This window comes from Chelonia mydas, chromosome 7 (genome assembly GCF_015237465.2).
Source record: "Chelonia mydas isolate rCheMyd1 chromosome 7, rCheMyd1.pri.v2, whole genome shotgun sequence".
NCBI classification, from domain to species: Eukaryota; Metazoa; Chordata; order Testudines; family Cheloniidae; genus Chelonia; species Chelonia mydas.
In genome coordinates, this window is record NC_057853.1 from 30,458,737 (window position 1) to 30,480,083 (window position 21,347).

The following is a 21,347-nucleotide window of genomic DNA, read 5'->3' on the forward strand; positions in this document are numbered from 1 at the left end:
TAAATCAGCGTCGCTCCATTGGAGTCAATGGGGCCAGATCCCCAGCTGGTGTAAATCAGCATCGCTCCATTGACCCCAGTTTACACCAGGTGTGCATCTGGCCCCATCAGTCTGTCATCTAATGCAGTAGTGGCGGCAAACCAAGTACTCTGGGATTTGTCCCCAGGGAGAGTTTTGTTTGCTAAAGCCCTTTGGCCGTTGTGCCCCCCCAGTCAGGCTGTGAACCTTCCCCTCTGGGGCTGTGATGGGGGAGGGGTATGGAGAGGGGACCCCCAGGGGTATTTCCCCCACTTTTCAGTCTGTACCTAAACGGATGATGGCTGGGATGGTCTGGGAGTGTTCTAAGGGAGGGGGGTCTAGTGGGTGAGAGCAGGGGGCTGGGAGCCAGGCAGGGGCATTTGCCACCCCACAGATTTTCATAGGTCTGCATTCTCCATTATGCCATCCCCCACCCCGATGCAGGATATAATAGTCACATATAAGGCTCTATAGCCTGACACAGCTTTGCCTTCCCCTCGCCCCTGAAGTTTTCTGAAATGACCCTCCTGGATTCTGTCCCTGCTCGGGGGGGAGGGGCGCAGGGGGGTGTTTAGTGGGTTAGTGCAGGGGGCAGTTAGGACTTCTGGGTTCTATCCCCAGCTCGGTGCGTGGGTGAGTGCCTAGTGGCTCAGAGTGGGGGCGAGGCCTGGGAGTCAGGACTGAGTCCTAAGTTGATTTGCTCTGAGCCCCGGCTCCATCCCTTCACCCTCTCTTTCCTCGCTTGGCAGTCGGGGTCCTGGTGACCCACCTGCCTTCCCATCAGATGGCTCTTCCTTAGCCCTGGCATGAAATCACTGTGTTGGGTCTCAGCTCGGTCGAAAGCACCACTGGAGGAGTCAGGGGCCTCTGCGCCAACCTTCCCCTGTGGGCACTAATTACCGGACGGGCCTGACTCTGGGTTGCAGCCCTTTCAGTGACAGTCACACTGGTCGGAAGCTCCTTGGCTCTTGTCCCCATGCAGAGTGACACACAACCCTTGGACCAGTGCCACTCACATTTCCCCCCATGCTCATGCCCTCTCCTGCCTGGCTGAGCTCAATGCGCAATGCTAGTGGGCCATGTCCCCTCAGTGAGTGCTGACCCCAGTGCCCCTGTGTGATGCTAGGGGGCCCTGTGCTGCAAGGAGCAGGGTAGGAGGGCTCAATGGGATTCCTGTCTGCCCACAGTCAGTACTGACTCCAGTGCCCCAGCACAGTGCATGGGGGCGCTGCTGCAAGGACCAGTGGCGGCTAAATAGGGGGCTCTTTCCCATAGCTGTCATGCTAGCCCCAGTGCCCCAGTGCAGCACTCGGGCTCTGTGCTGCAGGGGGTGCCGGGATGGGCTTAGTAGTGGGCACTCTCTCCTCTTAATCTGTCTGTAGTTTCATTTGATACTTGAATCTTCACTTCCTGTCTTAAACTGTTGTGTGCCGCTGTTAAACTGCTCCCCACCCTAGAGGCCGCTGCATCGCAGTGCTGGGTGGGGGGGTCCCTGTGTAAACAGCCCCTGCGTCCTGCCCCAGAGACAGCCACGTCTCAGGTGCTAGGTGAGATGACAGCTGTTTTTCCAACCTAGGTATCTCTTTTCTGGAGGTTTTGGGAGCTTGGTAGGTTGAAGAGGAGTTGTTGTCTGTGCAGCGCCCAGCACAAAGGGGTCCCTGATCTCAGTCGGGGTCTGAGCTGCGCCCAGCATAAAGGGGTCCCTGATCTCAGTCGGGATCTGAGCTGCGCCCAGCATAAAGGGGTCCCTGATCTCAGTCGGGGTCTGAGCTGCGCCCAGCACAAAGGGGTCCCTGATCTCAGTCAAGGTCTGGGCAGTGCCCAGCATAACGGGGTCCTGATCTCAGTCGGGCTCTGGGCAGCACCCAGCACAACGCAGTCCTGATCTTGGTTGGGGTCTGGGCAGCGCCTGGCACAGTGGAGGCCCTGATCTCAGTCGAGCCCTTTAGGTGCTACTGTAACATTAATAACAATATCCCACAGCAGGGCATGAATCATTGTAGTTTAAGATCTGTAAACTCTGGCCCGCAGCATAGAAAGAGAAACTCCTGCAATGTTGGGCTAATGAATCCGCAAGGAATGAGGAAGAGCCACATACATATTTATTCCCCTCCCCGCTCGTGTTTTTCCCCCTCTTCCACCAGCTCTGATCCGCTAATGAAGGGCCCTTATTATGTTCCTATAATTCCTCCCTAATTTGATATTTTAGTGTTTCTATAAAAAGCCTCCAGTTTTCTGCAGATTTCCCATTAAACTCCATCTCCCCTCCCCCGCCATGGCTCCCACCATCCCAGGATTGGCGTGTTCTTGGAGAGCCCTCTTTCCTTACTCTCCAGCCACCCACGCCCCACTTTGTACAGTTCATGCTGCAGCGAGCCACTAAATTAAACCATCCCGGAGCTCTCTGCTCCTGAGATTTGTGTGTGACCTTATAGTCTACAACTGGCAGGTCACCCTAGTGGGAGATTATAGCTGCGTGTATGCCTCCCTGCTGCCCTCTGCTGGTCCAAGCCTAACTGCTGATGTGTGTGTGTCATAGCTCCTATACTGCCAATAGGGATTCTCCTTCAGCCCTGGCCAGCATAAGGTTTGGAGGGCTCCCCTTTTGCAAGCAGGAGCTGGGTTCTCCAGAGTTGGAGCAATGAATATAAAAAATCAACATGGGGTTTGGAAGCCCCACAGCCACAGGGCACAAATTTTGTGTAGTTACCAGCACTAGAGCAACAAGGTGTCTGTGCAGCACCTGGCGCAACAGGGCCCTGGTCTCAATCAGGGTCTGTGCAGTGCCTGGCACAGTGGAGCCCTGATCTTGGTCAGGGTCTGTGCAGCACCCAGTGCATTGCAGCCTGATGTGTGTGTATATCTAGCTCACTGATACCCATGGGTCTCCAGTGGATTTTCTCCTCTCCCAACATTCCAGGACCAGGGCAGCTCCAAGGTTCCAAACCGAGGCCCCCTGGGAGTGACTGGGGAGGGGACACTTGGACAGCGCTGCCTGCAAATACAGTTTTGGCCCATTGAAATCTCCAGTGCCACCCGTGATGCATGCTTATCTCACTGCGACCTGCATGCCCTCCTCAGTGCATGGCACTCTTGCTGCATGCCTCCCTCATGCATGTTTAGCTCGGTGTATGGCACATGCTAATCTCAGCACATGCCACCTTCAACGTGTGTCAGACCCGCTGCATGCCATGCCCCAGGCACATCTGCACATTGTGTCTCAGGGCCACATCCACCTACCCCCCATGACTGGTAGCAGCTCAGTGGAGTTTACACACAGGCTCTGCCTGTGAGTTTGGAAGGGTCTTTGGCAAGGGCCAGCCCCCTCCGTCCCAGCCCTCGGGTCTCAGGTGGTGCAGCAGGTAGCAGGCACCTGGGTCCAGCCATTCCAGCCAGCGGCTGGCAAAATTGATCAGTGGCAGGAAAAGCCTCTCGAGGCTGTTGCTTGGCAACGGAAACGCCTGATGCCAAGGAAGAGACAGGGGAAGGCGGGTGTTTTCCTTGAACAGCTGGAGCACAGCGATGGGGTTTGGAGGGAGTGCAGCGGTGGCCTGGAATACCAATGCAAGCAGCAGCAACACGCTGGCCAGGTCCCTGGGGTGCCGGCCTGGGCTGGCACCATGTGTATCCCAGAGAAGTTCTCACCCCATGCCCATCACCGTGGCATCCAAACCCCTCCTGGTGGTGCATTAAATGACCTGACTAATGTCTGTCGTGTATATGTTTGGAGGGGTTGGGGTGTCATCTGGGCTGTCCCCTTGTACTGGGAATCTGGGATCGGGGTCCTGGGGTGGGGTATCATCTGGAGCAGGGGGCCCACTTGAACTGGGTAACTGGGGTCAAGGATCCTAGGGTGTCAGCTGGGTCAGGGGTCCCCTTGTACTGAGGATCCACGTCAGGGGTTCTGGGATGTTGTCTGGGGCCGGGTGTCCCATTGTACTGGGGATCTGGGGTCCTGGGGGGGTCATCCGGTCCGGGGGTCCTGTTGCACCAGGGATATGGGAGCTTGTGACTGTGTGAGAGCCCCTGGGGTTCATGAGATGGGGGTGTGCATGTTCCCTTGGAGACCAAGCAGCAGCAGGGATGAGGGCTGTGAGGCTCAGACCTGGGCACAGCTGGGCTGTCCCTGCCCTGGCCCCAGCTCTGGCCAGCATCAAGCAGAGCCCCCAGCCACTGGCATCTCAATTATTAAGGTGGGTGGAGGAGCAGCCAGCATGTGCCTTTGGAGGCTCCTGCAGGGGGGTGACTCCAGGGCTAGCAGGGTGAGGGGAGGGGGGACCTGTCTTCCAGCTCTGTGAGGGAAGTGGAGTCTAGTGGTTAGAGCAGAGAGGGCTGAGGGCCAGGACTCCTGGGTTCCATTCCCAGCACTGGGCAGGGAGTGATGATGTTTCACACCCATTTTGAACTAGTGCAAATAAGGGTACATGATTCAGGGTGTATCAGTACAGCTCTGCCCCTTTTCCACACTCAAAGGACATAGGGCTGTAGGGCCCGCTGGGCCAGGCATTCCTGTTCCTGCTGTCCTAGGCAGCCCATTGTACTCTCAGGCTGTCTGGTAAAAGCAGGAACTCAATACGTAACCCTTAGCGCCAGGGGTATTTCCTGTCCTGTGGCACTGCGCAGTGAAGGCACCAGCCACCCTCTCCTCTAGTTCCTCCTCATGCACAGACCCAGGCTGGTGCTGGGAAGTTGCAGTTATAACCTGATGCACAGAGACCCCTCACCCAGCGCTGGGATGCAGCCGCCTCTGGGGTGGGGCACAGAAGTTGCTTATACGGGGATCCCTCACCCAGCCCTGGAATGCAGCACCCTCTGGAGTGGGGCACAGGATTGTTTCTGCTGCTCACTCCTCCACCACAGATTAATGCAGAGTCCTCCCTCCCTGCCTGCTACCAAATTCTTATGAGTTGGACTGACATCTCTGCAGCCCTGGCACTGCAATTCAAGCCAATCCCTAAAAATATCTGGGTGTCTGTGCCACTGTCTCTTTGAATCACCCACTGCCTCTAGTTCTCTTACGTTAATAATGGGAGATAATTTGTAGCCAGCTGTCGGTACTTCAGTTGCAGGGGGAGGGGCGGAGAAGAATAAGGTGGCGGGAGGAATGAATCTTCTGGGCAGAGCGAATGAGATGCTGTTGTGCTGGCAAGGACCAGAGGCTGCAAATTATTAGTTTGTGTTACAGTCACACCTGCCAGAGAACAGGGCCCCATTGTGCTGGGTGCTGCCCAAACCCCAACCGAGATCAGGCCCCCATTTTGCCAGGCGCTGCACAGACCCTGACCGAGATCAGGGCTCCATTGTGCCAGGTGCTGTACAGACCCCGACCAAGATCAGGGCCCCATTGTGCTGGGCACCGCACAGACCCCGACCGATTGGGGCCCCGTTGCACCAGGTGCTGCACAGACCGCAAACAGACTGGGAATAGAACCCAGGAATCCTGACTCCTAGTCCTTACTCAACCCTTTCTTGAATCATTGTGAGCCTGACTTGCCATTTTTCTGCACCGTGAGCCCAGTTCCCCATTGCCCTGCCCCTCATGCAGCCATTCACACTAGTGCAAAGTAGCTGTGCAAGCCCCAGTGCTCTGATTTTGTCACACCTGCATAGAACTGGTGCAAATGGCCACCGGGCCAAAGGAATCACCCTCACAGCATGAAGGTCAATCAAGGGACTAAACTGGGTTCTGTTTGCAGCTCTGCTGTGACCAGCTATGTGACTAGGAACAGTCCCTTCCCCTCCCGCCCTGTGTTCAGCCTGCGAGGCATTCTCTGTGCAGTGCCCGGCCCAGTGCGGGTCCTGATCTCCATCAGGTCTGTGCAATGAGCGGCTGGTCCTCATCCCTGGAACGCGTCCCCCCTGCCCTGTAGCAGATCTGAAGGCAGGGTCTCCCTGGGGGCAGAAAGGGTCCAGAGAGTGTGGGATGCCCATCCCAGCCCACATGGCAGCACCCCCTGCTTGCTGCACCACGGCTGCTCCCAGCTCCTGAAACCTGGCCAGATCGTTTGGCTCAGCTCTGCCTCTGAACGCCAGCCAGCTCAGCTGCGGCTGTGTTAATTAACAAAGGGGGAGAGGAATGAGGGGAGGAGGACTGGTAGCAGGATGCTGGGGTCCCTTAAGAGCCCTGGGGCTTTGCCCAGCGCTGACACAGAAACACCCCCATGGTGGAACACAGGCTGGAGAGGGGATCAGGGTGCTGGCAAGATGGCCCTGCCCAGGCCCCTCTGCTCCCCTTGGTCTCAGTGCTTTGGGATCCCCGCGGGCATTCTGTCTTCATTAGCTCTTCACATTAACACGGCAAATTCAACAGCAGCTCGCTGGGCTTTGCGGCACCAGAATTAATTAGTCCCCGAGCAGGAGACTGTCAGCGAACGGAAAGGGAGAGAGCATCTTTCTCCATGCTCTGAGCTGTGTTTACAGTGACACCTCACCCAGCGCTGAGATGCAGCTGCCTCTAGGGCAGGGCGCGGGGGGCTGTTTATACAGGGATCCCTCGCCTGGTGCTGTGATGCAGCCACCTCTGGGGCAGGGCAGGTAGCTGTTTATACTGTTCGGGAACTGTGGAGAATGGTACACCTTGAATCAATGCAGAGCCTGTTCAGAGCCCCTCCTCTGTTTGGGTGATACAGAATCCGCAGCCTCTGAAGCAGGAGGCAAAGTGCAGTGATAGCAGGTCCCTTCAGGCCTGAGTCTCGGAGCCGAGGAAATACATAGCAAGGCTACTGCGCCAACCTGCAGAAAGCCATTGGGGCTGGGGCAGAGCAGGGGACATCCTGGGCCTGCCCATTGCATGACCCCATGCTGGGACCCGATACAGGATCGTCCCCTACCCTGCATTCTATTCCCTGGGGATCCATCCATCTCCCCACAGCCCCTATCGATCGATCGAGCTCTCTATCTATCCCCATACACATCTAATCTATCTATCTATCTATCTATCTATCTATCTATCTATCCCTAGATTCTCATACACACACATATTCCCACTACACACACACACACCTCTAACCTTTACGCACACACTCTCCTGTGCATGCCGACTCACACTTACACACATTCTGCCCCGTCCTGAAAATCGATCGGTTCCTAATCCTCCCAGCTCCATTTCCGGCCGCTGTCCAGTCCTAGGAGACTGGCCTGGGTGTGGTTTGCTAAGCGCTGTTCAAACCCGTCAGTCCAGCCCAGCCGGCCCACACAGCACTGGGACCGTCTGACAGCCCTGCTCAGCTCACAGGTGGATTGGGCCAGGAGGAAGAGTTGAAAGCCACCTTTTCCTGCAATCTCAGCTGAACTTTTTTTTTCACTGTGAAGCGCAGCCCGCAATAATAGTTCAGTTCAAACAAGGCATTCACACCACCCCCAGAGGAGCAGGTTTGATCAAGGAACAGCAGGTTCCGAGGTATGAGAATACTCTCAGATTCTCACCGAGGTGACTTGGGGTCACTCCTGAAATATCAGATTCTTCCTCTGTCCTTTTCTCCCAACTCGGCTGCCGCATTTCATCCCATTATTTGCTTCTGGAGAGGGGCACAGAGGCTGTTTATGCAGGGAACCCTCATCCAGTGCTGAGAGTGACCACCTCCGGGGAGCGGGGAGCGGTGTGGGGACTATTTATACAGAGATCCCTGGCCTGGTCTCCACCTCTGGGGTGGGGAGTCGTTTAACAGGATTATATAACAGTTTAAGACAGGCAGTGAAGAATGCAGTATCAGTTGTGCCAGGGACTACACAGGCCCTGGCCAAGATCAGGGTCCCCATTGTGCCAGGCGTAGCACAGACACATACTAAGGGCTGATTTAGAGAAAAGTGCACCCTCTACAGAGTCCCACCCCCACCCCACACCCTGCAGCATAGCACCCCCTAGTGCTGCACTGGGGAACTGGGGTCAGCACTGACTCGGGGAGGGAGCCCCCCTCCCTGAGTCACTCTGAATACTTCACCCACCCCGGAATGTTCCCACAATGCTGCTCCTTCTCCAAACAGCTTCTCACAGCCGGGGAGGAAATGGGGGCAGGTAAAACCGCCATGCCAGGAGTATAACCGGGGATTTGATTGCTTCGCCACAGGAAGCCTGATGCAGACAGGGGACCCTGCCCTGTAGCAGCCCTCCCCTGCCCTCCCCTGGATGGGTTCAGAGAGCTCTACACAGGATGGGCCCCATGCATCCAAGCATGGCAGGGATGGGGAAAGACTGACAGCCTCCATTCACTTCTAGCCCCGGGTTTCGGGTGAAGGGGAAGCTGATAGATTAAATGTTGGTGGGCAGATTGGCCCTTGCTGGCAAGTAGGGTCAGGCTCAGCTGGGAGGGCTCTCTGGATGTCTGACAGAGGGGTTAGGGTGATGGCACCTAGGACCATGGGCCTGTTCTCCGTCAGCAACCTGGGTCAGTGTCAGTCAGCCGCTGGTACTGCCCAGGATGGTGGGAATCTGGAGTAACCCCGCTGACTCAGTTCTGCTCACACAGGTCGGAATCTGGAGTAACTCCACTGCACTCAGTTCTGCTCACACGGCTGGGAATCAGGTGTCACTCCATCTGGTTTGATTGTGCTCAGACTGGTGTAAATCAGGAGGCACTCCGGAGAAGGAAGTGCAGTTACACCCTGGGCAGATGAGTAGAGTACAGGAATCTTACATTAGCAGAAGGGGTCAGAAAACTGAAAAGAAACTCTAACGGATGAGTTTGGGTGGAATGTGGGGCATTGACCCAGAGGTGACTGCATCTCAGTATGGGGTGAGGGATCCCTGTATAAATAGCCCCCACACCCTGCCCCAGACATGGCTGCATCTCAGTGCGGGGCCAGGGATCCCTATGTAAACAGCTCCCACTCCAGAGGCAGCTGCTTCTCAGCACAGGACAAGGCATCCCTATATAAACAGCCCCCTGACCCCACCCCACCACATCTCAGCGCCAGACTTGTTATTGTTGAGCTGTTTGTAAAGCTCATCAGAGCCCAGGCCTCGTTAGAGGGGATCAGTCAAAGCTAGCCTCTCCCTGGCTGGGGTTGGAAACAGACAGATTTCCGCTCCTCATTCATGCCCTGGCAATTTGCTGATGGTTTAGCACCTGTTACCGGGGAGTTACCTTGGCAACGGGAGCATCGCATCAGACTCCTGTCACCTTGGAAACACCCCCTCTCACATTGAAAGCCTGTCTGGCTCCTGTAGTCAAGCCCAGAACCCCATAGTGCCATGGCTATAACCAGGAGACCCAGAGAATGTCTACAACAGCTGGGGCAGGGCAGTGGGGTCTAACGGTTAGAACAGGGTGGTGCTAGGGTTCTATCCTCAGCTCTGGGAGGGGAACAGGATCTAATAGGTTGCAGCAGAAGGGGCTGGGAGTCAGAACTCCTGGGTTCTGTCCCCAGCCACTTCCCTCTCTCTGTGCCTCAGTTTCCCCATCTGTCAGGGGGAAACCACTGACCTGCCTCCTTTGATTGGCATCTGTGTGACCCCCAATGGAGGGGACCAGGGGCCATGGAAAGATTATCGTGGGGCCGTTATCACAGCCAGATCCATGTGCGCTTCCCCTGCCCCGCTGCTTGGAAGGGGAAAGGGCTCCCTGGGGCGATAATTGTCCTGAGTGCCTTGGAGCTGCAAACGGGCATCTTTCCTCACTGCAAGCCCAGTCCTCCCCATCTTTATAGGAACGGGTAAACAGAGAACTCCTGTAATGCAAAGTGGCCCCAGAGCAGACATCAGCCAAACTGCCAAGTGCTAAGTGCCCATGATTAATTGGTTCCTGTTTGTAAAGCATCTTGGAAATCTAAAGCACTCTGCGGTCCTGACCCCCCACCACACCACAAGCCAGGCAGAGAACCCAGGAGTCTCAACTCCCAGGCCACTCTGCTCTCTAACCCACCAGACCCCACACGCCTCTCCCAGGCCGGGGAGAGAACCCAGGAATCCTAACTCCAACCCCCTGCTCTAACCCACTAGAGCTAGACCCTCCCATTCCTCTCCCAGAGCTGGGGAGAGAATCCAGGAGTCCTGACTCCTGTCCCCTCTCTCTGTTTCATTGGCTTTTAAGACCTTCCCCATGCCTACAAGGGCCTGCCACAGCCATGTGCTCAGAAATCTCCATGCCATGCCTAGGGCTATGTGTGATAACGTCTCTCTAGTCAGCGTCCTTTTAATAACTTGGGATCTCTCTGTCTCTTTGCAGCTAACAGCTCCCTGCTTGGAGGCGGTGGCGGTGAGTGTGAAATTTAAGCCTTTGCGCTGGAGTTTTTTTGTTGGGAGGAACAAAAAAATCAATATTGAATTTCTTTGAATTACTGACTTTCTCCCATGTGTGTGTCGAAGTGTGCAGCGAGAGAGATTGAGAGCGCCCGTCTCTGGCACTGCACTGGGACCCCGGGGTTCCTGGGTTCAATTCCTGACCGTGAACAAGTCCCTTCCCCACTCTGTGCCTCAGTTTCCCCTCCTGCTTTTAGAAAAGGAGTACTTGTGGCACCTTAGAGACTAACAAATTTATTTGAGCATAAGCTTTTGTGAGCTACAGCTCACTTCATCGGGTGCATTCAGTGGAAAATACAGTGGGGAGATTTATATACATAGAGAACATGAAACAATGAGTGTTACCATACACACTGTAACCAGAGTGATCACTTAAGGTGAGCTATTACCAGCAGGAGAGCGGGGGTGGGGGGACGACCTTTTCTAGTGATAATCAAGGTTGGCCATTTCCAGCAGTTGACAAGAACGTCTGAGGAACAGTGGGGGTGGTGTAGGGGGGTGATCACTACAAAAGGTCCCCCCCTCCACTCTCCTGCTGGTAATAGCTCACCTTAAATGATCACTCTGGTTACAGTGTGTATGTTAACACCCATTGTTTCATGTTCTCTATGTATATAAATCTCCCCACTGTATTTTCCACTGAATGCACCCGATGAAGTGAGCTGTAGCTCACAAAAGCTTATGCTCAAATAAATTTGTTAGTCTCTAAGGTGCCACAAGTACTCCTTTTCTTCTTGCGGATACAGACTAACACGGCTGCTACTCTGAAACCCTCCTGCTTTTGTCTGTTTGCATAACAAGCTCTTTGGGGCAGGGACTGCCTCTGGCTGTGGGCTGCTCTGCACACAGTCTGTGTCCTGGTAGAACTCTGTTGGTTGTGAGAGGCAGGTTCTTTACCGATCTAGTTATAAGGATACGAGATTGGATGCAGCTATACAGGTATAAAAGTGCCTTAAACAGCAGTATTGCCTAGTGGTTAGAGCCCTGGAGACACTGACCTCCTGGGTAAAGCACTGGGATATCTGCTGATGAAAGCGCCGTAGAAGAGCTAGGGATTGTTAGTATACTAGTACAGCTTGCTCCCCTTCCCTTATGAGAATAGCTAGATTGGTATAAAGCACATTTGTCCCGGGACCCCTCACACCCCTTTAATTAGACTGGCAGAGTTAAAGCCAAGCTTAAGTGTCTGTGCAGCGTCCAGCAAAATAGGGGCCCTGACCTAGGGTGTGTATGGGGTGGGTGGATGGATGGATTCCCATTCTAAACTTCACCAGTCATAGCCGCTGAAGGCAGGACAAGCTGTTATGGGCTTGATCTGCAGCAAGGGAGAGTTAGGTCAGATGTGAGGCAGAACTTTCGGACTCTAAGGGTAGCTCAGCTCTGGGACAGGCCTCCCAGGGAGGTTGGACTCCCCGTCACTGGAGGGTTTTAAGAACAGGCTGGACAAACACCTTTCAGGGACAGTCGCGGTTTATTCGCCCTGCCTCAGCACAAGGGGCCGGAGTAGCTGACCTCTCCAGGTCCCTTCCAGCCCTACATTGCTATGATCGCATAAAAGTGGCTTAAAGAAAGAAGACCTGCTTAGCAGATCGTCGCCTCCCCGCCCCCTCACACACAGTGCACTGCAACCTGCCCAGACCCATGGATCCCTTGAGGTTTCTCTTGTCCGCAGTCAGACTTGGCTTTGACATGGCGCCCGCAGAGTCCCTCTCTGCCAGGACATGAGTGAGGACGGGGTTCTGCTTGGGCAAAGATGGCTTGGCCATTCACGCCTGCCTGCACAGCAGCCAGCGTCCGCATGGAGGGGACTAGGGTCAGTTACGCACATATGCGCGCGCACACGCACGCACACACAGCCTGTCTGTCTCTCTTCCATGCACAGTGTGTTACATGCCCTGTCGCTTCACTTGATTTTCACAGGGATCCTTCACCCAGGGCTGAGATGCAGCTGCCTCTTGGGAGGGAACATGGGGGGCTGCTTAACAATACAGAGCAACACTACACAACAGCTTAGCGCAGGAAGAGAACAGCGTTGTATCCAACTGAATGTGGTGGTGGGAATTTAAGGTGGGAGACTTGAATGTGACTCCAGGACTAACACTAGCTCTACGAGTGCTCTCTCTGAGCCCCCCATCCCCTTACCTGAAGCACAGCACCCCCTAGTGGGGGGAGGCATGAGGGCAGCACTAACTGAGGGTCAGTGCTCGCTTCTGAGCCCCCAGCCCCGCTCTCTCCAGCACACTGCACCCTAGCACCACGCTGGGCCGCTGGGATCAGCACTGCCCATGGGGAGAGGAGTGCCCCTTCCCGAGCCCCCACACCACTGGGGCATTGAGGCTAGTGCTGACTCCGAGCTTAGAGCGCCCCCTATTGAGTCCTCTCCACTCACCAACACGGCCGTGGGTCACCCAGCAAGCCCTGCTTAGCAGCCATTTCACAAAGTCACAGCCCAAGGTGGTGGCGCTGGGAGCCTCAAGCAGGGAATGGAATGAAGGGGAAATTAATGACCCAGGAAAACAAACAACCCCCGCCCAGCCCTGCCCGCTCCGGGGCCTCCTCATTGCCAGCCGTAACGGCTCCCTTATTTATCCCTGACCTCAGAGACCCCATTTTATTTCTACTTTTAAAAGGCCTGGAGTTGTCACTCGAAGATAAACCATGCGGGGCGGGATTTATCCGCCACCCCATCAACATGTGACCTTTCCCATTGCAAATACTGCTGACAGCGGCAGCAGGATGTGCGGGCAGGACCTGGCCTTCTGGATCAGCAAGGTTTGCAGAGCACAAGATCAGTGGAAGTGGGAGCTCGGCAACCTGAATGGGGCCGGACCTGTGTCGGTGTGCACTGGGGGAGTGTTCCCATGCAGTGTAATGCGAGCCCAGATCACTGGTGGTAGGCATCTGTCTGTCCCCATACACCTTTATCTTTCTGTCACTCTACACATTCCTATCTATATATCTCTCTATCTATCTATCATAGTACCTTAGCACTGTAGCTCCTGGTATGAAACAAGTGTTAATTTAAATTCCTAGTTGCATCCCTGCATGTCAGAGGTACTTGGCTCTCCGCTTTAATTCTGACCCTAAAATGAAGTGTAGTGTTTGCTGGGTGGCTTTTATACTATTGCTGTGCCTCACACCAGAGGTGGCTGCATTTCAATGGTGTGTTCACGCTGATGAAAAATGTAAAAGATAATTAGTCCCTTTAAAGACTGTAAAGGCTTGCCATGTTCATTTGGAAATAAGGCTTTATAGAAATGGAGGCTTAGCGGGGTGGATTCAAATCCCATTTACGCGGGTGTCAGTCTGGAGTCACTCCAGATTTAAACCAGAGCACATGAGATTGTTGTGATGCTTATAGGAGATCAGCGCTGACATTAAATGTAGAGTAAGGGTAAAATTTTCAAAAGCACTTACATGATTTAGGAGCCTATATCTCATTTTCAGACATGACTCGAGTAGAATTTCAATGACAATTAAGGTACCTAACTCCCATGGCAATCAATGAGAGTTAGGCACCTAAATACTTTTGAGGATTTGGGTCTAAATGCCTAAGCCACTTTTGAAAATGGGACTTAGATGCTTTTGAAAATTTGACCTTAAGTGACTTGTCCAAGGAGCCTGTGGTACAGCTAGAAATAGAACCCAGATGGCCTGAGCCCCAGGCCCACCCCTCAGATTCTCCAGCCTTGCAGTTTGTTGCTCTCTTGCGTTGACTAAGCAATAGACAGAAGTATTCCATCTGAGGGAATTTTTAAACCCTAATCAGCAAAATAGCAAAAGAACAAATCAATGTCTATATCTCTCAGAAAGGATGCACGTAGATCTCCCAGGAAATTAGAAGTGACATGGCTCACTTAGACACATGGTAAGATTTATGCAAGCAAGATCGGCTCTCTGACAACTCGGAAGGACTCCTGCCACTACCCAGAGCTAAATATAACTCGTATAAATTCCCGTTGGGACACATGTGTATCTGCGTGTGAGAGCAGTAACACCTGGCCATGCAATCACCCTGTGCGTTAAATACAGGTCGGGATATTCAAAAAGATCCAGGGGGATTTAGGTGCTTTGACTAAAAGTGTTGAGTGTGTAAGTGACTTAGGGGCCGCTGTTCTTTTTTCATAAATGACTCAGGCATGTAGGGGTAGAGCTGATGGGGAAGTTTTGATAAAACGTTTTTGGCAAAAAACGCCCATTTGTTGAAACTATTCACAGTGCAGGAAAATTGGTCAAGATTTTGATTTTCATCCCAATTCGGGGCAGGGGAAATGTTCAAACTCTCAAAATAGTCAGAGAACAGGAAAACTGTTTTCCTCCAAGTTCTGCTTCAGAGCTGAATTCATGCAGTTAAGAGCCATTGCATGTTAACTGTACTTAAGTTTCTTTTGAAAATAGGATTTAGGCCCCTAAGTCATTTAGATGCTTTGGACACTGGTACCCTTAGGCACCCAGGGGATGGATTTACAAAGGTAGGTAGTTGTTTTAAGATGCAGACAGGCACCCAGTGCAATTTTCCAAAGCACCTAGGTGCTAAGTCTTATAATTATTGGGAGTTGGGCGCCTGCCCAGCCAAGTGTTGGCAAAGCCTTTGGAAGAATCTGGTTGTATTCGGTTGGATGTCTAAACAGGAGCTACAATCGTGGGAAATCCAGCTTCAATTGGGGGTGTACGGCACTTGAAAATCTGGCCCTGTGCTCATTGTGCCTCAGTTTCCCCCTCTGCAGAAAGAGGATAAAAGGCTATTTGTCAATTCAGATGATTAGTTCTTTGGGGCAAGGACTCTCTCGCTGCATGTCTGTGCAGCGGGGCCCTGGTCTCGGTCAGGGTCCGTGCAGCGCCTGGCACAACTGGGACCTGATCTCGGTCAGGGTCTGTGTAGCGCCTGACACAAGGAGGGCTCTGATCTGTGCTATCACAATACAGCTAACCCCGGGGACAGCTGGAGCTGGCCCCTTCCTTTCCATGCGGCGCAGAGAACACAGGAGCTGTCAGGGCTGTGTTGGAGCCTTCTCCCCATGTCATTCTGTTGTTCTGTCCATTAGTCCACTTTCGCAGGAGATTTATGGGGATTTTTTGTAAAATAGCAGAGTTCTGAGGTCCTGTGTTTTAACACCAGGCTCAGATTTATGGCACTTAGTGGCGTTTGAGTGCATTAGAGGAAGGGCCATGTTCCCCCCCGCCTTGTCCTCTCTCTTTAATTTGATTGCAAAACAACTTTTAAGGGTGGAAAATAAAATCCAAGGGAAGGCACTTCATTGTTCTTCCCGACAAGGACATTGAGGAACGGAACACACCGCGCTCGGAATTTGGGGCAAAATCCCTGTAGCGGAAATGCTCCAATATTAGCTGGTAAATCAGCATCACCCCACTGGAGTCACTGGGCCAGATCCCCAGCAGGGGTAAATCAGCCATAGCTCCACTGGAGTCACTGGGCCAGATCCCCAGCAGGGGTAAATCAGCCATAGCACCATTGGAATCAATGGGGCCAGATCCCCAGCTGGTGTAAATCAGCATTGCTCCATTAGTCACTAGGGCTGAATCCCCAGCTAGTGGGAATTGGTGTTGCTCCACTGGAGTCAATGGAACAACACTGATTTACACCAGTGAGGGTCTGTCCCATTTCTTTCATGGGGAAAAGTCCCTGGGGACATTTTACCACATAACTGCAGGCTTTCCTGCCCCTGCCTCTGAAGCAGCTGGTGCTGCCTGCTGCTAGAGACGGGAGCCCTGGCTATGGCCCTTGGGCCAATCCAGCATGGCAATTTAATAGGGGATTTTGCAGTCCAGTCCCAGCAGCATCAGAAGCCCTAGCACGGAACGGAGTTCAGCATCTGCCGTGGATCCATCAGACCCATCCAGAGCAGGGATAAGCAAAGCTAGGTGCCGTCTCAGTGCAGCCTCACTGGGCATTAGGGGAGAAGCCATGGAGCTGAAAGGAAGTGACATGACAAAGGAGCAAGCAGAGGCCGTGGGGCAGGAACCAGCAAATGGCTGGATTTTATGCAGGCCAGTGCTTCTGTTGAAAACCAAACAATAGGACCACATTGTGTCCCTGATTCCACACACACCCCTCGCCTCCCCCACTGCGGGCAGCCATAGAAAGAAAGAAAGAAAGAAAGAAAGAAAGAATTGCTTTTAACTCTTTGTCTCAGGCTCCATATAGATCGATTTGACTCAAATGTTTGCATTGCTTGTTCTTCCTGATACACACAGACAAACACACACACCACAACATGTACGTACACAAAGACATTCCCCCCCCCCAGACTTCCCCACTGATACACAGAGTCATAGACACATATCTACACACACCCCGACACATTTATACGTGCACAAACATACATCTGGACACACACAGAGACACACACCGGCACATCCAAATTCATACCCCCACGCGGACATGCAGACACACACAAAGCACACGTGCACACATCCAGACACACCATCTACACACAGAGAGACATGCCATCTGGACACAGCTTTCATCCACACACACATCTCCCGGGGGGGCTCATTGATAACCGGCCCCCTCGCTGCAGGGTTCTGGGCCTGAGCACCAGGCAGCATGGTGGTGCTGTCCATAGCAAGTGGGAGGCTGTGGAGGAGATGACCATATATACACACCCTCCATCCACACACATCACACGTTGCAAACACATACACCCCCTCCACACACACACCCAACGGCGCAGGTTAAGTACATATGTACACAGCACAACATCTCTTGCACTCCTGACCCTTCCCTCCAACCGGCTCACTGCTGTACAGACCACCCACGTTGCTGCTGAGTTGCTGAGCCCACGTGTCTGCCAAGTCGCTTTCTAACCCTCCCGACAAGACCCATTTCTCTGTTTCAGTGTGTGCGTGTGGGTGCTCGTGCATGCACACAGGGAGGGGCTTTTCACAGGGCTGATTTTAACATGGATTTTATTTTCCTCCTGCCAGTGGGACTGGGAATCTATCTATCTATCTTTTCCTGCCCCCATCACCTTCTAGGCACCTTCTATGTGAAATCGATAGCAAATAGAGAGTCCCTAGTGGGTTTCATGGAGTATCTGGTTCCTTCTCCCTTTTCTAGGTCAAAACTCTGATTCATAGAGTTTAAGGCCAGAAGGGCCTGTTAGATCATCCAGAATTTCACCCACTTCCCCCCATACTGAACCCAATATTTGGTGTTTGGCTAAAGCACCTTCCAGAAAGGCAGCCAGGCTGGATTTGAAGACCTAAGTGTTGGGGTTGAGGGAGTCAGGTTTGGGGTTTAGAGCAGAAGAGGGGTCTGTGGTTGGGGTTTATTGGTACCAAGGTTGGTGGGTGTAGTAAGGCCTTTTTAAAAAGGGGGTCCAGCGCACTGTTCCCTCTAAGCTGTGCACGTGTGCGTGCGTGCACAGATCTTAAACCCCGTGCACACGGCGAAGCACCGCACACACTCCGGCTTTGGCTTTTTTTTTTTTTTTTTGGCTCCAGCTGTGGCACAGAAGAAATTTTTTGCGCACACGGCTGTTAAAAATTAGAGGGAACATTGGTCCAGCAGCGGCGTTCCCTCTAGACACTGGATTCTCCTGATCTCCTCCAGGAGTTTCTCTCTTAGCTAGATCCCCTAGCTCCCCCGCTGTGCTGAACAAGCGATCATGCATTGTGATTCCTGAGCTCTCTGGTGGGGACCATCGCTGCTCTACAGCTCTCAGACCACTGCCTCTTTTATAGCACTTTTCATTCATAGATCATGAGCACTTTACAAAGCATCCTTATCCCCACTTTACAAATAGGGAAACTGAGGCACAGGGAGGGGAATTGATTTGTCTAAAGTCACCCAGTGGTGCCAGGAATTGAACCGGAGTCTCAAGCCATTGTCCTGTCCACTAGATCGAACTGTCCTCTTGCTTGTAGCTTCTTATAGAGCATCTTTCATTAGGTGTCTTTTAAACTTCCAGCCCATGTGTGGCTAATCGAGAATTCCTGCTCCATTGCTTCCCCCATGGGGCTCTGGGAGAGAGACTCATCCATCTCTCTGCAAGGGAAGTCCTTCCATTCCTCCACTCCGGGGACAGGCTCTCAGCTTCAGAGGAACATTGGACAGCCTTGGCGTCCTCCCCCAGCAGATGATCCCAGAGAATCAGCTGTGGGAGGGATAGAGTTAAAATTACTTGATTTCCCATCTCCCTGTTAGAGCTGAGTCACACCCATTTTGTTTCTTAGTAGGAAAAGATCAATTGTTCTAAAAATCCATTCAGCACAGGCTGTCCCATGGCACTGATAGGAGAAATTGCCCATGGGGCGAAAGAATCTTCCTGATCCTCTATTAGAGAAGTCCTGAAGCATGAGAGTTGCCTTCTAAAAGCCTTCTATTTGTCTTCTAAAAGCCATACTGCAGCTCTGCATTTAGATAATGACTCTAATCTCATCTCATGCTTCAGGGCTTTAGCTGGTTGCCCACAAGCATCCAGGAGGGAATTTCCCCCCTGAAGCACACTCGGACAGCTGTCTTCTGGGTTGGTTTGATTTGGTTTTCTCACCTTCCTCTGAAGCATCAAGAATTGGCCACAGCTGGAGATGGGACGCCAGGCAGGGTGGGCCAAGTTCTGACTTGGTCCAGAGAATCCTCTCTCTAGCTGCCTGGCTGGTGAGTCTTGCGGAGATGATCAGGGTCCAGCTGATCACCAGATGTCTGGTCAGGAATTTCCCCCAGTTCAGATTGGCAGGGATCTTGGGGGTTTTCACCTCCCTCTGCAGTATGGACATGGGTCACCTGTGGCGATCACGTGGGTGTGGCGATCACGTGGGCACGGCTCACCTCAGCAATTCCTTGCCAATGCAGGGGCCTTGGGGGCTCCTCAGTCTCTCCTGGTCCCTGCCTCGGGCTCATAACAGGTTAGTCTCCTGAGGGCTGAGATGCTTTGGTCTAACTGAAGTCTCTGGGCTGAGTCTAGGGGTAACTGGGTGACATTCTCTGGCTGGTGTTATACAAAGGGTCGGACTAAATAATTTAATGGTTCCATCTAGCCTTAAACTCTACGAAATCTCTTCTACCCCCATGTAAATAAAGCCCAATCCCTTCTTCAAGCCATGATAATGTCTTCTTGTGGGGAGGAGTTCTGCAGGCTTTGCAGAGAAAAAGGAAAGGCAGCATTGTTATTATTTCACATTTATATTATGATAGTGCACAGAGGCTTCCGAGCTGGGATATTGGCGTCAAAGGGGAGAGCACCCCCTATTGGGCCCCTCGCCCTGCTCCCTGCCCTAGCACCAAATTGGGGCATTGAGCTCAAAGGGGAAAGCACTTTCCACTGCCCTGCTCTCTGCAGCATAGCATCCCACAGTGCAGCACTGGTTCTGTAGGGCCAGCAGTGACTGCCTGGGGAGAGCACCCCCTTTGCTGACCCCCCACATCTTACTCCCTGCAGCACAGAGACCCCATCCCCCCAAGTCACCCCCCCCCATGCTCTAAGCTTCCCCCTGAGCAGCAAACTACCCCACTTGAGCTCCTGGACCACAGCCCAGCTGGCTGGCACCAAAGGGCCTACCCTGTGCCAGGCTTGCCTCAGGCCCTGCTGGGCATTGCTAGCAGCCAGTTCAGTGTGGAGGAGTCCAGAGCTCTCCCCCTTGACAGTCCAGCTGTAAACTGCTTTTGTCCTGGGTCAATAAAGGGGCTGGGGGAGGTGGAAGAAAAGCCCTTTTAGTCTTTTGTGTGGGGAAGAAATAGAGTTAGGGGCTTTAAATCAGGAATTAAATCAACAAACACCTCTCCCCCGCCCCCCCAGCATCTCTCTTGTTTATTAGGCCTGACATGTTTACTCTGTGATAAGAAACAGCGCTTTCACCAAGAGATTTGTGTTCTATTTTTCAATTACCACTCGTCTCTCTCTGCCACTTTTGCACTAAAGGGATAATAAATGTATCGGAGCGTTTCAATTATTCATCTAAATCACGGACGCGCCGGGGCCACTGCCTGTGCGCTTAGTGACAGATTAATTCAAGGCTGCTACTGGATGGGTTTTTTATGCACCCCCCTCTCCATCTTAAGGCCCGTGTAAAGTCTCCTCCCATCACACTATTAAGCCAGCACCACTCTCCTTACAAAGCAGCTGTTGAGCTCTGGGGACAGAGATGACTGGTCTAGTGGCCTGGCCAGTGGGCTGGGGAACAGGACACTTTGATTCTACTCCTGGTTCCTGGCTACACCCCATTCCTGCTCAGTGCTTCTATTTCCCCCTGCCCACTTTGTCTATTTAGATTGGAAGTGTGTCAGGGCAGGGGCTGTCTCTCACTCTGTCTGTGCAGCGCCTGGCACAGTGGGGCTCACAATCTCTGCTGGGGTCTTTGTGGCACAGTGGGGGCCCTGATCTCTGTTGGGGTCTGTGCAGCACCTGGCACAACGGGGGCCTGCTTGTGGTTGGAGTTAGTGCAGCACCTGGCACAACAGGGGGCTAATGCTCTTTGCAGCCCTTACATGCCCTGTAATTTAAATGATAAATAAAACAGACATATGCCAATGGCAATCGGGGCTCCATTGTACCGGATGCTGTACAAATATCTAGCTATTACATGTTCTCTGATGCCAAGAGTTTACACTCTGTACTGCACCGCCACGCATACACATGCCTCTCAACCAAAATACACTGGGTTAGATCCTAATCTGGTGTAAATTAACTCTGATCATTTATATCTGCTGAGATCCTGGCCCAGATTCCAACAGTACCACTGCCTCACCCCAATCAAAATCCATGAGGCGGGCCTCCAAAAAGCACAACACTGGCTTAAAAAAGCATGAGTTTCTAAACAGTAATAAATGTCATTCTGATCCTGGATTCCAAACTCTGGGAAGGTCACATCCTCTTCAGGGCTTTCTCTAGAACCAGCAGAGTTAGAACCTTACTCTTTTTGGTTCTTAGTCTGCATGGCACCTGGGGGTCCTGGTCCACAACTGGGGCTCCTGGGCAATACTGCAATTGTTCCTGCTACCCCTTTGGCTGAGAGGTTTGCCAGTGTCCAGGGACTCGCTGGGCTGTTTCCATGAGGAGGAGAAATCGATGATGTGAGTTAGGTACATTCTTCTGTACAATCTTGTTTACTTAAAAAGAATGTGCACACA

At 52.8% G+C, this 21,347-nt stretch overlaps 1 protein-coding gene and 1 long non-coding RNA gene across 6 annotated transcripts in view; both read left to right on the forward strand.

Annotated features, from left to right (window-relative positions):
• Window positions 1-21,347, forward strand: part of MACROD1 (mono-ADP ribosylhydrolase 1) — a 184,083-nt gene that overhangs the window by 126,004 nt on the left and 36,732 nt on the right. For 4 of the 5 annotated variants that reach the window (XM_037905034.2, XM_037905031.1, XM_043551515.1 and 1 more), the window contains one exon: window positions 10,182-10,211. The exons of the other annotated variant lie outside the window; for it this stretch is intronic. In XM_037905034.2, the coding sequence (XP_037760962.1) occupies window positions 10,182-10,211 (30 nt within the window). The remainder of the gene's footprint in view (window positions 1-10,181; window positions 10,212-21,347) is intronic. 5 annotated transcript variants of the gene reach the window in all.
• On the forward strand, window positions 12,989-14,213 carry LOC119566827. Its single transcript, XR_005226240.2, has 2 exons — window positions 12,989-13,148; window positions 14,065-14,213. It is a non-coding gene; the product is annotated as an uncharacterized LOC119566827 (long non-coding RNA).